General features: G+C 39.9%; 1 protein-coding gene across 10 annotated transcripts in view; it reads left to right on the top strand.

Annotated features, from left to right (window-relative positions):
* FRMD4B (FERM domain containing 4B) overlaps nucleotides 1-16,481 on the top strand; it is a 377,327-nt gene that overhangs the window by 348,252 nt on the left and 12,594 nt on the right. For 7 of the 10 annotated variants that reach the window (XM_013981881.2, XM_021069205.1, XM_013981882.2 and 4 more), the window contains 9 exons: nucleotides 4,600-4,676; nucleotides 5,941-6,079; nucleotides 6,707-6,848; nucleotides 7,673-7,806; nucleotides 7,907-8,026; nucleotides 9,382-9,610; nucleotides 12,065-12,121; nucleotides 13,488-13,635; nucleotides 15,761-15,880. In XM_013981881.2, the coding sequence (XP_013837335.2) occupies nucleotides 4,600-4,676; nucleotides 5,941-6,079; nucleotides 6,707-6,848; nucleotides 7,673-7,806; nucleotides 7,907-8,026; nucleotides 9,382-9,610; nucleotides 12,065-12,121; nucleotides 13,488-13,635; nucleotides 15,761-15,880 (1,166 nt within the window). The remainder of the gene's footprint in view (nucleotides 1-4,599; nucleotides 4,677-5,940; nucleotides 6,080-6,706; nucleotides 6,849-7,672; nucleotides 7,807-7,906; nucleotides 8,027-9,381; nucleotides 9,611-12,064; nucleotides 12,122-13,487; nucleotides 13,636-15,760; nucleotides 15,881-16,481) is intronic. The other 3 variants (XM_021069209.1, XM_021069206.1, XM_021069204.1) reach the window with 1 other exon arrangement.

The following is a 16,481-nucleotide window of genomic DNA, read 5'->3' as shown; positions in this document are numbered from 1 at the left end:
TGATTCCACTTTGATTTTGTCAGTTTTTAAATTTTTGATACTAAAAAAAACTTTGATCAAAGTATAGTTTTTTTGTTGTTGTTTTTTGCTTTTTAGGTCTGTATCCAAGACACACGGAAGTTCCCAGGCTAGGGGTCGAATCAGAGCTGCACTGCCAGCCTACACCACAGCCACAGCATCGAAGGATCCAAGCCCAGTCTTCACTTACACCCCAGCTCATGACAGCTCCGGAACCCACATCCTCATGGATATTAGTCAGATTCATTTCTGCTGGCCACAGTGGGAACTCCTGAAATATAGTTGACTTACAATGTCACACTTTTCTTAAGACAAGTTGATTTGTAACCTAAAGATACATTTTCTTCCTGTCGTAGTATTTTTATTATTATCTTTTTGTTACTATCACTGTTCAGATTGCTCCTCTTTGACTTTTTTATCTCTCTGTTTATTTATTTTGCAATCTCAAACTTAATCCCAGCTGTTGTTTCATCGGTTGCTATCTACTTCCTTCTTTTGATGCTAAAAGGCACAATTAATCATTCTAGATGAGCATAGAGTAGAAAGAAGTCTGGAAGACCTACCTAATTCATAGTTTTATTGTCACCAGGCAAGTATTTCCTTTTGTCACAAACACTGTGAATTATAAACACAATTTCAAACTCATTGCTACTAGTGAGTGCCACATAAACAACAATAGATATCAATTAATAATTGTTATTATGCTTATTTAATGATCACTTTGGATCACAGTTTCATACTCTTAACTGTTTGCAGGCAAAGCTCCACCCCACCCCACCCCCCAACTAAATCTCCAACAATGGGAATGGGCCTGGGCAAAAATTTTTTCTGTTTTAATATGAAAGTTACAAATGTTGTTTATAGAAACACATGCATATAATACAATATATATAATAGTTTTGTTCTGTCCTATAAGACATCGTACCCTATAATAGTCCTACTCTCTATTATGGGCACCTGTTTTCTCCAAACAATGGAAAATAGAAAGCCTCCTCTTCTCCTTCTACCTTCCTCTGAACTTTGATCTTTCCTCTTAAGTGGTTTCTTGCAGCTGTTCTTCTTTCAGGAGGTTTAGAGTATTCCTTATATATGTCAGGCCATTTCTCTAAATAGATGCCCCCAAGAAGTCAGATCAGCCTGATGGATATTTCTTTGACAATTTCCTCTTATCTGTCCATTGGTCCAAAATCTCAAGCAATTTTGCTGTGGGGGGTGGAGGGGGGGTGTTACTTACCCGAATGAAAACTGGTTAGTTACCTGCTGTGTGCCAGGCACTGTCCTAGGCAGATTGCATGAAGAAAGGAATCCACTTCATCTCCTCTCCATTGCTAGCTTCAGAGCCTCATCCTGGCTCTCTGAGAACAAGAACTCCAATATCAGAGTTCCCCGACATGGTGCAGCAGAAACAAATCCGACTAGGAACCATGAGGTTGCGGGTACGATCCCTGGCCTCGCTCAGTGTGCTAAGGCTCCAACGTTGCCGTGAGCTGTGGTGTAGGTCAAAGATGCAGCTCACATCCTGTGTGCTATGACTGTGGCGTAGGCTTGGTAGCTGTAGCTCCAATTCTACCCTTAGCCTGGGAACCTCTGTGGGTGCGGCCCTAAAAAGCAAAAAAAAAGAACTCCAAGATCATTGAGAAGCACAGTAGAAGGATGATTTTAGAAATTTAAAAAAAGAAAGACTACCTGCCAACTAGTTCCAGTGCCACTGCAATTGTGTTTTCCTATCAACTTCATACCTTGATAATAATCACAGTAGTGACAGATTTCTAAAATAGAAGCTCCCCAAATGGTTAGGAAGTGGAAATCTCACTCTAGTATGGTAGACCAACCTTTGTACATTTTATATAAACTTCCATTACTTTAAATAGACAGGAATACCAAGAATCTGATAAGACCCACATAACCACTTAAATTGTCAATTACTGTAGTTTGTCATATTTACTTATTTTTATTAAATCAAACATGACTGGTAATGTTGAGGTTTTCTGTGCCACTTAACCCCTCATCCATTCTACCTTCCCCACCCTAGCGGCAACCGCTGTCACAAATTAAGTTTGTGCGAACACTGTTGACTTTTATTCTATTACAGGAACATACGTGATACCACATTTTGCAAATTTTTAAGCTTTCGAGTGGGGCAAGGGCTTTGCCTTTCAGACTTCAAAAACTCAGTCTCATTCCCATAACTTTGTGTGCAAACTCAGTTGCCATTTAATTACTTCAGACTCTTTAAATGAACTGAAACCCTTCGTCTTTTAAGTAGGGTTCTTGCTCACAGGAAGCCCCGTCTCGGCTCTCCGTGCAGGGCCAGGCTAAATGGAGGCAAAAGCGCTAGTATTTCACGTTTGTAAGTGATAAGAGGGGGAGGTGGTGGCTTTCAGAGATCAGGTTGCAAGTCCAGCCCTGGTTTTTCTGTGTGTGGGAATGGACGCAAAGGAAAACACAGCTGAGCTGCATTGTGGCTCTTCCTGTAGAACCTGTTCGTGGGCCAGGGTGAGTAAACCCGGAGACACGTCTCCCTCACCCAGCCTCTGGTGAAATTTGTCCCTGGATTCAAAGCAGCTTACTTCCCAGGAAACACCATCCAAATCCAGTCTGTACCCCCAGTTGAAAACGGTATCTATCTCCTGGGAAAATCGGCTAAAGACAACTCGGATGTCCTCTCCCTGATGGCGAGAAAGGAGTGGAACCCGGGAGGTGTCTCTCAGTAGAGTTGCTGATGTCAGTAGCGTGTCAGCCGTGGGAGGCTCGGTTTGTGAAACTGAGTTACACCTAAGTGTCTTAGGAAACTCTGTTCAGAACTCACCGGAGCTGCCAGCCAGGAGGGGGGAGGGGAAACGGGGGGAGGGGAAACGGGCCTCGGAGTTTTCCTTCCTACTTCTGTCCCATTTTTGGATCCTCGGGATTAAAAGAAATGAAAGCCTCAAACCTATGGACATCTGAGGAAATCGGTATGTAGCTTGAAGCTCTTGCTAATTCCTCTTTCTACCTGAGTAAGGATTATAGTGACAGACTCTGTAGTTCAGCCTGTGAAGGGCTGTGTGCTTCGTGGGTGCTGGTGTATTTTACTCTGTTTGGGGTGAGAGTCCAGTGTGAACACTTTTGTCTCCAATCTGCTTATGTATAGGAATCTTCAGCTCATGCTATTCCTTTCTTTTTATTTGATTTTTAAAATTTTCTGTTAGAGTATAGTTCATTTACAGTGTTGTATTAGTTTCAGGTATACAGTAAAGTGATTCAATTACACATATACATACATCTGTTCTTTTTCAGATTCTTTTCCCATATAGGTTGTCACAGAATACTGAGTAGAGTTTCCTGTGCTATATAGTAGGATCTTGTTGGTTATCTCTGTTATGTATAGTGGTGTGTGTATATTCATCCCAGGCTCCTAATTTATCCTTCCCCCCATCTTTCCCCTTTGGTAACCATAAATTTGTTGTCAGTCTGTGAGTTTGTTTCCTTTTGTAAACTAGTTCATTTGTATCATTTTCTTAGATTCTACACGTAAGTGATATCTTATGATATCCTGCTGTTCCTTTACTTGAGTTTACATGTTGATGAAAAGTCTTAGTTCTTGTACCTGAGAAAATAGTTTTGCTGATCATGCATTGCAGAGAAATTGTTAGCCCACTGAAGTGCTCTTTGAAGATTCTTTTAACGTAATTTAAAAATCTAGCCAAAGTCCAGTAATGGAATGAAATTGTTATTCTGGTCTTTCCCCAGTAATCAAGACTGGGATGGAGAAGAATTTAACTCTGAAGTCACAGTTGAAAGGATGAGCTGGGGTTCAGGCTCACCTAAGACTTGGGAGTGAACCCAGAAAACACAGTGGGGCCACGCTCAGTTCTGTGAATGAGCTAGCTACTTTTTACAAGTTACTTAAGTTTCAAGCACCCATTGCTAGTAATATCTTTCTCCCAACCAACTGGCAAATAACACCCAGGGCAGCGTTAGAATGTCACTGTGGGAATGTAGAAGTGGGTTCTCCTTACAAAAAGTAGAGGCTCTAGCTCAGGGTCCAGGAGGGCAGCTCCAGCGTTCACTCCCACCCTCCCCGGCCTCCAATTCCGGGCAGGAGGTTTCTGTTGCTTTTAGGGGAACACTTATAGGCGGGGAAACAGAGAATCACCCCTCTGGGGTTCCGTTTTACTTTCACTTTGCTTGCTTTTGAAATTTTATCTGTGGTCTTATGGAAACATCTCTTTGGTTATCTTTCCATTTAAATATGAAATCAACATCTTTGATCAGAAGGCATGTGCTTACTGGAATCTACCATTTCCTTACTCTTTTATTTAGTTGAGTCAGAGGAAAAGTAATATGCATGGTCCCCACAGTTGCCTGCTTTTATTGTTCAAGGAAGATTGATGAGGTGAAGGTGACTGTCAGAAGAAGGAATAAAATAGTTTCAGGTTGTAGTTGATTCACTTAAAAAGATTGCATTCCGTATTCCTGCCTCGTCTTAGTGCTTAATTCTTAATCTTAATTCTTGATTTTTTTTAAAGTATTAAGCTGATTTCTAGATTTAGTAAAAGTTAACTAAAGCTGGGTGGCATTTCTCTTTTTGTCATCGCTTAGTTATTCCAATGGAAACAGCTGGAGAACTTATATTTCCGTGAGAAGAAGTTTGCTGTGGAAGTTCATGATCCTCGGAGGTGAGAATCACAGCCTTTTCTGTCTGTGGGTTGGGTGATTATACAAATAAGCTGCTGTGAACATTCGTGTGCAGATGTTTTCATTTCTCTCAGGTTTATAGCTAAGAGTGGAATTGCTTGGCCACATGGTAACTCTTTCTTTAATCTTTTGAGGAGCTGCCAGATTGTTTTCCAAAGTGGCTATACCATTTTTCATTCCCACTAGCAGTATACATGAATTGAAGTGAGGATTGGTATAGGCTCTTCAAGTTCCTCAGAGGAATTCCTTATCAGCCCTCAGTGCTTGCTTTTCAGATAAGTTTATGGATATTTAGAGCTTAAAAGGATGGAGGAAACAGCTGTGACAAAAAGATGACCGGAAGAGATAAGGCAAATTCCTACAAAGAACATTGGTGTCCTTCTTGCTCTCCTGCCCCCCCACACCGTGTCTGGCTTTCCCCCATCTTTCTCTCTTGCTCTCTCCTCCTCTGAATGTCTCTCCTCTTTTTATCTGATGCATAAGCAGCAGTACTCTGAACCAGTTGTGGACCTGTGTATTTTCAGACAGTGTTTTTATGTTCACCCTCTGGTGACGCCAGAGCCAGACAGCTCTACCTAGATCTGAGATGCTCTTTTACCTTGAGGAAGTTGCCGATGCTATATAGGTCCTGGTTGCTTCAGCTTTAAAATATTATCACATCTGGAGTTCCCATCATGGCTCAGTGGAAACGAATCTGACTAGCATCCATGAGGACACAGGTTCAATCCCTGGCCTTGCTCAGTGGGTTAAAGATCCGGCATTGCCGTGAGCTGTGGTGTAGTTACAGATGCGGCTTAGATCCCTTGTTGCTGTGGCTGTGGCGTAGGCTGGCAGCTGTAGATTTGATTCAACCCCTAGCCTGGGAACCTCCATATGCTGGGGGTGCCTCCCTAAAAAGACCACAAAAAAGTTAATACATCTATTACTGAGGTCCTGTGAGAATCTCATGTCCTCTGGTTTTTAACAGAATGTTTTTAGTACAGCCTCTAATTTGGCTAATTCTCACCCGATTTTGAGTGTGTATGTATGTGGTTTTTAATATGCTGCTTTTACGGAAAGATATTACCTAGGTGTGATTGGTTTTCTCAGAAAAGGAGAAAATTGGAGGTTTGGCCCCTGACAGCCAAAGAGCCTGGCATCAGAAAATCAGTTAAGAAGAGGCTTTGTAACAACCAATGCTCTGGTACATTTTATGTTGTGCTGAGCCAGAGACAAATACTTTGAGTGTTTTCCTTAATCCTTCAGGATTTCAGTATCTAGAAGAACTTTTGGGCAAAGTGGCCTCTTTGTGCAAACGTGGTATGCGAACTCTTCTCTCATCAAGTCCATCTGGGTAATGGCAATTAGTCAGCATCAGTTTTACCTGGACCGGAAGCAAAGCAAAGTAAGTAACCAGAAGCGCTTCTGAAAGGACAAAAAGTCCTGTCACTGATTTGCTTTCTGTTCAGAAGATAAGTTTTCTTAGAAATGATGCAAGCACATGGGTTTTTGTTCTTTGATGGGTTTTTTTTGTTTTCTTATTAAAGTATAGTTGATTTACAATGTTGTGTCTATTTCTGCTGTACAACAAAGTGGCCCAGTCACACATATGTGTATACACTTTTTTTCTCATATTTTTTAAACTTTAATACCAATTTTTTAAATTACAGTATAGTCACTTTATAATGTTTGAACTACCATTTGTTTTAATTTTTCTTACATTTAAAAGATGGGCAACATATATGCAGATTCGAAAGTTGTCAGATTTGCCAACATTTTGGCATGCATGTATGTGTACACTGATTACATTTGAAAGTTAATGATTGAAATATACTATGAGAGAGAATCATGCATTACTAAAACATTTTACCTGCAAAGTTGAGGTCTTTTTTTTTTTTCTGAAAATATATTACTTTAGTGTGTAAAACTTCTAAGTAGTCCTGTGTTGACATTTTTAATACACAGCAACTGTATTGTTTCATTAATTTGAAATAGGTTTAATTGAGTGAATTCCATTTCAATATTGTATTAGGCAAAAATCCCTTCAGCCAGAAGTTTAGACGACATTGCAATGGATTTGACGGAGACAGGAGCACCACGGGTCTCCAAACCGGTGACACTAGAGGCAAAAAGTCAGTTCATCATGGCAAGCAATGGCAGTTTAATCTCCTCAGGTAATATTTTTGGATTAGAGAATGTGCAAGGGATCTTTATCTTATTTCACTTTTTTTTTAAACCTGGTTTAAATTTATCTTTTAACCCATTATTTTGGGAATAAATAAGCAGATGAAAATCTACAGGATACAGCAGGTTTGAATAAAATTTAAAAACTAACCTTTAAAGGAGCATGACGAAAGTTAAAATGATAAAGTTTGATTATATAAGTAACACTTGAAGTGCTTCTTTCTCCAATATGTAGCTTTTGATACAGGAACTTATCTACTTCATTTAATATAAATTGAACCATGACTACAACCTTTGGGCCCCACCTCACCCCTAAAGTGATTGCTGCTCCAAGCCCTTCCTCTGTAGAAATTCTGGGATCTCTTATCACGAAGGATATGTAATTTCACTAAAAATAATTTCTCATCTAAATCCCATTGTCAACTTGTGATTCTAAAGCACAGAACATTCCTTCATCTTGCCTGCTTTCTAAAAGAACATTTGGAACAACTATCTCAAAGAAAATCTTACCTTCTCTCCTGCTCAGAAAAATGAATTTTTTCCTTGGGTGTGGCTGAAACATTGATAAGCATGTTATCATTGCTTCTAAAATGACTGAGCCAGTGCAAACGGCATATATTATTACCAGACTCTGTTTGATGCCCAGAGCATGAGAACATGTTCTCCAGTTTCCTTTGATTATGTTCAGAAACAAGGAGAAAAGAAATAAACTATTATTAAATAGCAGGTTTGGCTTAAAACTCCTTTGTCCTTTAAAAAGGAAGGAAACATGCCTTGTATAACCCTTCCCTGCCCTCCCTCTCATCTCCCTCAGGTTCTCAAGACTCAGAAGTTAGTGAGGAGCAAAAGAGAGAGAAAATCCTTGAACTCAAGAAGAAGGAAAAACTATTGCAAGAAAAACTCCTGAAGAAAGTTGAAGAGCTTAAGAAGATCTGTTTGCGGGAGGCTGTGAGTGTCTTCTCCTTTGGTGGGAGAGCACTTCAAATTGTGTTTGACAATTCTGGCCAGGGTCACCCTCCGCTCCTCTCATATCTGTCCTGTTTTACAGGAGCTCACAGGCAAAATCCCCAAGGAGTATCCACTGAATGTAGGTGAGAAACCTCCTCAGGTCAGAAGGCGTGTGGGTACCGCGTTCAAGTTAGATGACAACTTGCTGCCAAGTGAAGAGGTATGAGCACCAGCTCTGAGAATTTCTATCAACAGTAAGACAGAAAAGCTGGCTGTGGGATGTGGCCAACTTGTTCCTTTGGTTTTTGAGTTGCTGCTGTACCATTTTTATCTCACCCCTTACAAAGGATCATGGAGACCAAGTTGAATTCTTGCTTTCATGCACAGTCCAATTAAAATTGAGTTATTTCTCACATCTTTATGCCCCCAAACAGAGCATTAAATGAACCCTAAATGTTGATACACTGAGACGCATTATTATAAGAATTAAGAATTCCAGCATGAGAGTCTCCCACTTAAAGCCAAGTAGCTTTTGGCAAATAGTTAGTCTTCTCTGAAGTCTCATTCCTTGACTCTCAGTTTCCTCATCTATAAAATAGGAGTAATGAATGTTTTCCAACTGAGGTATGCAAGGAGTATTCGATGAGATAACACATGTACAGCACTTGGGTATAATAAAATTGAAAGATTGGCTAGCCAATATTTGAGGGTACTTGGTCATTTGCATGTCATCAGATGCTATGACCCCACTTGTGTTTCTTGCAGAAGTTTAGCCATCTTGATTTTAGAAAATGATAGTGGTTTCTATTAAAAATAAGTGAGCTTGCTATTGAGTGTTCACTATATACCCAGCTTTGAGCTAAGCAATCCATGTATATTATCTCTTCTAATCTTCACCTTACTTTTAAAAGGTGGATGTTATGTCCATTTTACAAACGAAAAAAATTGAAGCGTGGGAATTCCCATTGTGGCTCAGCAGGTAAAGAACCCGACTAGTATATGTGAGGTGGGTTCAGTCCCTGGCCTCACTCAGTGATTTAAGGATCCAGAGTTGCTGAGAGCTGTGGTGTAAATTGCAGATGTGGCCCGGATCCCGAATTGCTGTGGCTGTGGCATAGGCCAGGAGCTGCAGCTCCAATTCAACGCTTAGCCTGGGAACTTCCATATGCCACAGGTGCAGCCCTAAAAAGCAAAAAAACAAATTAAAAAAACCCTAAATGTATCTGTTTCTGAAGCTATGTATGTGAATATAACATTTTATATCTATGAATCTTGGGCGAAGAAACTGTCTTGAAAAATATGATCTTCACCCAATCACTGAATGAATGGAAGACCATTCCCTTCTTTGAAATGGAAAGAGACTTGGTCTAATAAAAAGTTAAAGTAAATGGAGGAGGGAAGTCTTGTCCTCTAGGAAAGAGTTTGAGAATACCTAATCAGTAAAACTTAGGAAGATTTAATTCTCAAAGAATATCTAATTTGAGAATGTGAGAAAGAGAAATTTTATTACCCAGTACATGTGAGAGTGACTGTGTGTGTCCATAAAAATAAAGCAGTATCATTATGTAAATGCAGGACCCTGCTTTGCAAGAACTGGAGAGCAATTTCCTAATACAGCAAAAGCTGGTGGAAGCTGCAAAGAAACTTGCCAACGAGCCAGACCTTTGCAAAACCGTGAAGAAAAAACGAAAGCAAGATTACACGGATGCAGTGAAAAAGCTTCAGGAGATTGAAAATGCAATAAATGAATACCGCATTAGATGTGGAAAGAAACCCAGCCAGAAAGCAACTGTTACTTTACCAGGTTAGTAATTAGTAAGGTTTTGTGTGTGTGTGTGTGTGTGTGTGTGTGTGTGTGTGTGTCAGTCCTCTTGCTGGACTGGACCATTTCCAAACCAGTACATCTGGTGAGAGATAAAGAAAGAGGTTAATCTTAAATTTTTTAGGATTAAAAATGGTTTGAAATTTCAGTCTTACAAGTGTGTTAACTTGATTTTTGGTGACGTTTTCACTATTATAATACTATACTATTACATTCCTTTAATTTTTAGGATGAAAGAGTTTTCACAGCAATATTGGTCTCTGATAAAACAGATTCACCTTTAATTGGCCTGATGTCATTGCAAGAAATACATCTGAAAACACAGAGTATTAAGAGAGCTGGGCCCCCTCAGGACTTTCTCGAAAGTTTTTAGCGCAGCAGTCCTTCCTTTTTTTTAAGGGACCTATCCAACATATGTGGATAGAGAAGACTCTTAACATTACTGTCACTTTGCGAGGCTATTTAAAGACGTGGGCATATGTCATGGGTATATTATGAAATGCAGAAAGGCAGAATACAGAATTGTAGCCACAACATGATCCTGACTTTGTATAAATATACACACACAAAGGCAGGTTGGGAAGTATTTCAAAATATTAATAGTTGTAGAATATCACATAAATTTGCTTCCTCATTTTCTTCCATATTTTCAAAATTCTTGATGTTATGTATCTAAAATTTTAATATTCAGAAAAAAAGTGAAAAATCTCATTTAGGTAGATTTCAAGTCCAATTGGCCTTAGGTATTTGTTACATATTTTTTAGCCTTGATCCTTGGTTGAAATATGATTCTGTTTCTTTCATTCCAAGACTTTTTTTTTTCACATTTAAACATCTGTAAACTTGGGATAATTCTTACAGTAGATGGTATGTTACAGTTATGATTGGCAGTACTTTTTTTTTAACTGGGACACTAACTATACATCTTAGATTTGAGGAAATATGGTAATGTGGCTTAAAGTATACTCGGCTTTAGGGCATATGACTTATAAAGCAGAGATAAGGCTTTTGGAAAGAGAATGCACAGATATCAACACGCAAGTGTTAGCTACAGCTGGGGAATTTAGGATGGCTTTGACTCTGGACATGAAATTCAGTTGGTCTCTTCAGTGACCATGTTCTGGCCTTACAGAGATGGTTGATTAGTAATGCACTTAACTTTCATAGCCACTTGTGGCCCATTCATCCCAATTGTGTAAGATTCACATGTTATCCTTTATAGTAGCTGATTTTTGGGCAGCACAGGTGCCAGTGGTTGAGCACATATTGGGTAGTTTTTTTTAAAGCGTGCCTGACAGCTGACTATGCTAGCACCTTGCCTTTAAGCTCCACTGTGTGTCCTCCTGGCTCTGACAGAGATGAACATTTGAGGTTGGATGGGGAGATTCACTTCCTAATGGCTTTGGAGCTTACCCTGAGGCCTTATGTTTGCCTGTAACCTTGCAAATTCTTGACATTGAATATGGAATGATTTGCCAAAACACATCATCACATCTGAGATCTCACTTTTTGCTAAATCCATTTTGTACTGTGTGATGGGCACCAATAAGAATCAGATCACTATGAGTATTTCCAGCTACCAGTGTTCTTTCACCAGAATGCTGGGCTTAGGCAACCAAAGTAATTAGTATAGGTTATGTTTAATGAGCATTTGTCCTGTGCCAGGAGCTGAGCTAAGGGCTTTACTTCTATTACGTCACTGAACGCTAGGTACTATTCTTATCCCTGTTTTAGAGTTGAGTCGAGTGATGCTGAGAGAGATTATGTAATTTGCCCAAGGTCTCATAGCCAATAAATGACAAAACCAAGATTTGAAACCAGGTCTGTCTGTTTCAGGGCTTCTCAACCAGGACAATTTTTGTACCCCTGGAAACATGTGGCAGTGTCTGCAGACATTTTTGATTATCAAAACTAAGGATGGGCATGGTGTTGACATCCACTAGTAGAGGCTAGAGATCCCACAGTGCAAAGGACAGCTCCCTTCAGTGAAGAACCATCCAGTCCACATTGTCAGTAGTGCCACCTATGGTTGAGAAAACCCTGATATAGTTGAGAACCCTCATCAACCCTTCTAGTTGAGAAGCTTAAGCACCCCAAAATGTCCACATTCTATCAAGAAAAAGCCCTTTTCTTCAGGGAAGCGTTCAAAAAAATAAGTTATTTTAAAAGTTAACAGTATAGTAGATTCTCAAAGGAGGGTTGCCCAAGTTTGTTCTGCTTTAAGAAAGAATTCATTTGTACCATTTGTAAGATGTTTATATCTTCAGTAGTCAATGAATCCATTCTTAGAACGGTTAATTATTCCTCATGTACTATAATGAGTTGCATTTTTTTAATAAAAATAAGATGCATTCCATTTAAAATAGTTTTATTGAACTCTTATGGGTGTACAAATGCAACCATGATACTAAAGGCAGTTTTTTATTTTATTCATAGAAGACATAATCCCATCAGAAAGCAGCTCCTTGTCTGACACCACCACCTATGATGATTGTAAGTAGCTCCCCATTTTCAGTTAAAAATGTTACATATTCTGAAATAGGAAGGTTTTTTTAAGTTAAGTAAAGCCTATTTATTATTCTGTTGGGAAAAGAAGAATCAATTAAGTTACTTTTATCCAGAGCAGTTGGGAGAGGAGGATTATGATTAACTTCTACGCAGGTTAACTCAACATTAAATACAGTACCACATAGGTCACATGATGTCAGAAAATCAGAAAACCATAATATGAGTTAGGTAAGTATCTCAATAAGGATTTGTAAGGCTCTGTAGGTTTTTTTTTTTTTTTTTTTTTTAACTTTTGAAGTACCTACAGACTCGTAGGGAGTTGCATAATTAATACAGAATCCTTCACCCAGCTTCCTCCAGTGGTGACATCTTATATATTTGGTGTCCAATAGCAAAACAAGGAAATTTGTGTTGTGTAAGCTATGCTACATCACCAGGAAATAGTATAGAGTTTGATTATCCCTGCCTACTTGTTCTGGATAAGTGGGAGTTTATTTTAGTTTCCTTAGGAAGAAATACACATTTTAGAAATTGGGCTTCCTGTCATTGTGTTGATTTCCTAGAGGTAGGCTGTATCTGTTGTGATGAGCTGTGTTCAACACGTTTCATGGTGGAATGCATTTCGTATCAAGTGATTACAAGAGTATTTCCTTGTAATCCCTTCCTTGTTCTGAAGCAGAGGAGCTGGCCCTCTCTATTTGATATGATTTAAAGAATTCAGGGAAGCTGCTAACCCTGCTTTATCTTCCCCTAAGTTCAATGGTTCATGAAAGTCTCCCATTTCAGAATTCCTCTGAGCTGAGATTTGGTCGCATTTGCCATTCCTCCTTGGAAATACAAATATCAGTAAGAGGCAAAACAGGTCTCTAGTGACTCACCATAAATCGGTTTCATTACTTTTAATGATAGGATGAGCCTTTGGTGAGCCCAGAAGACTTAAGAACATTAAAAGTAATGCTGAACAAAACTGATCCCAGCCTACCTCACAGGCCAACTTCTGGGCCCTTAACACACTGAGTTTTTTCTGTAATGTAACTCTCGAAAAGCTAAATAGTATCACCCATTCCACCTGAGAGATTTATTTGCTGCTCCGAGTGACACCAGTTGAACTGCTAAAGGTTGGATCAGGCCCCACACGAATATTCATTAATTTCTTTTTTCTATTGTGTAAAATACAAAGCTACATTTCCTGAAACTTAGGTACCCCTTCAAAAACGTCATCTTTGTGGAAGAACACTTTGCGCACCAGCCAAATCTTCCACATTCTGTTTTAGGGGTGTTGATGAGTATTTGTTTACTTATTTATCTATTCATTCGTTCGTTCATTCGTTTGTTTGTTTACTTGTTTTAGCCAATGACACCTTCAATCTGTCTGGGCAGCGATCAAGTTCAGTACCTCATTCTCCAAGAATTCTTCCTCCCAAGTCTCTCGGTATCGAGAGGATCCATTTAAGAAAGTCGTCTGTCAATGAACAGCTTGTGGATACCAGACAGTCCAGGTGAGAGGTCACATCATCTGTGAGGCAAAGGCCTTGCCACTCACTAGGAGACCTTTTCTCTAAATTAGTCAACCCATTTCTGTGTTAATCCTATTTATTCTTTCAGAGGAGGTTATCTTGCAAAACCAAAGCATGGAAGCTCACCCAGTTATTGTTGTTGACAGCAAGTGGAAGTGTTTTTAAAGAGATCTTTGAAAAAGCATTTGGGGAGTTCCTGTCGTGGCTCAGCAGAGACCAGTCTGACTAGCATCTATGAGGACGAGGGTTCATTCCCTGGCCTCGCTCTGTGGGTTAAGGATCCGGTGTTGCTGTGATCTGTGGTGTAGATTGCAGATGTGGCTTGGATCTGACATTTCTGTGGTTGTGGTGTAGGCCAGCGACTGCAGCTCCAATTCAGGCCCTAGCTTGGGAACCTCCATATGCCATGAGTGCAGCCCTAAAAAGACCAAAAAAATTTTTAAAAATGAAAAGCACCTGGCTCTTTTCTTGACTTTAAAATCTATTTGATTTATATTAAATTATAGGGACATTAATTATCACCTGGTTTTGGGTATGGTGTCAAAAGTTTAGTTTTATAACCCATGGGTCTCAGGAAAGTGTCACGAAAGTCCATTTTGCCAAACCAAGCACAGAATTGACTTCTAATCTTTCAAATGAAATTGAGACCTCAGCACATGTTTAATCTGTAAAATAGATAGTACGACTTTTTCTCAGGTGTCTCCAGTAAATATTATCAGGGCAGTAACAACAGAACAATATAATTTTTTAAAAGATGACAGACCATTGATTGCCAGAACTTGGCTGCCTGAATCAATACTAGTTTTTTTTGTTTGTTTGTTTTTTAAAATAGCGCCCAATATAGGATTACCAACTTTTTTCTTTTTTTCCTTTTATGGCCGTACCCATGGCATATGGAAGTTCCTGGACCAGGGATTGAATTCAAGTCACAGCTGTGGCAATGCCAGATCCTTTAACCCACTGTGCCGGGCCAGGGATTGAACCTGCACCTCTGCAGTGACACAAGCTGCTGCAGACTGATTCTTAACTCACTGTGCCACAGCGGGAACTCCCAAAGTCATTTTTAATTGAAAAAATTAACTTCAAATCGTGTTATCACTGTGCTGGGAAGTAGACAAAGTGATTTAAGGATGCTATGGATGACAATCCACTGGCCAAATTCATCCCGTGACCTATTTTTGCAATGCCCCTGAACTAAGAATGGTTTTTATATTTTTGAATAATTGGAGGGGAAATCACAAGCAGTCATATTTTGTGACATAAAAATAGTATGAAATTTGAATCTTCATGTCCATGGTCAAATTTTATTGGCACACTGTCACCTCCAATCACATACATATTGTCTACACAGATCTCTTACTTCAAGGGCAGAGTTGAGTAGTTGAGATAGAGATCATCTGGCCCACAAAGCCAAAAATACTTAACACTCTTTCTATAAAAAAGATTTGCTGGAACTTCCGTGGTGGATCCAGCATTGTCACTGCTATGGTGTGAGTTGATCCCTGGCCTGGGAACTTCTACATGCCATGAGTGTGGCAAAAAAAAAAAAAAAATGCTGCCCTACTTTAGTTATTTTCAATGTTTTATTCAGTACAGTCTTTCTTAAAAGTCTTTTTAATTTTTTTCCCTTCATATTTATGATTCCGAGTCAGATCACTGTGCTTCCCCTAAAACTCATCTGGGATGCACCAGGATAACTAAAACACAAAGACAGTTTTTTCTCAATTTTCTTCTCTTTTCTTTGTCTTTTTAGGGGCGCACCCTCGGCTTAAGGAGGTTCCCAGGCTAGGGGTTCAGTTAGAGCCATCTGTTGGCCTACGCCACAGCCGCAGCAACATGGGATCCGAGCTGTGTCTGTGACCTACACCACAGCTCACGGCAATGTTGGATCCTTCACCCACTGAGTGAGGCCAGGGATCAAACCTGCATCCTCACGGATGCTAGTTGGGTTCATTAGCCGCTGAGCCACGACAGGAACTCCTCTCAATTTTCTTTCTATGCTCCCATTCCTTCAGCTTCCAGGTAGTTTCTGATCAGCTTAGGACAAGTTTTCCAGAGATGTTGGGAGGTTCGTCATTTCCTGAATTCTTCTTTTTTACCATCACAGAGAAATGCTGTCAACACATAGCAGTCCATACAAAACTCTGGAGAGGCGGCCCCAGGGAGGGCGAAGCATGCCCACCACACCTGTTCTGACCCGAAATGCCTACAGCAGCAGCCACTTGGAGTAAGAGCACTTCAACTTCAGTCCGGTTGCTTTGTCTCTGTTGATTTTTACTTTAAGGTTTAAGGTTGTGCTTTACCTGGCTGTGTTTGAATCATGTTAGGAGAGTTTTCATAGTCCCTTATTCTATGACTCTATGTTTCCTCTGCACTTAAGAATTCAAATACATCAGTCAAGGAGTTCCTGTTGTGGCTCAGTGGGCTAAGAACTTGATATAGAGTCCCTGAGGCTGCAGGTTTGATCCCTGGCCTCGCTCAGTGGGTTAAGGATCTGGCATTGCCGCAAGCTGCAGCATAGGTCACACATGTGGCTTGAATCTGGTGTTGCTGTGGCTGTGGTGTAGGCCTGCAGCTGCAGCTCTAATTCAACTCCTAGCCCAGGAACTTCCATATGCCATAGGTGCAGCCATAAAAAGAAGAAAAACAAACAAACAGAACAAATATGTCAGTCAAAAAAAAAATGTACTTGAAAATGGGCTTTGCGTAGATACTGGATTTTTCTAACCAGACAGTACCATTTGGCATTCAGTGTTAAGGATGTGGATAATGACAGTGGTAACCCTTTGACGTGTTTACTGATGGCTGTGCGTAGAAAAGAGCACAGC

Source organism: Sus scrofa, chromosome 13 (assembly GCF_000003025.6).
Source record: "Sus scrofa isolate TJ Tabasco breed Duroc chromosome 13, Sscrofa11.1, whole genome shotgun sequence".
NCBI lineage: Eukaryota > Metazoa > Chordata > Mammalia > Artiodactyla > Suidae > Sus > Sus scrofa.
Note: the sequence above shows the minus strand (reverse complement) of the source record. Positions and strands in the feature narration are given on the sequence as shown.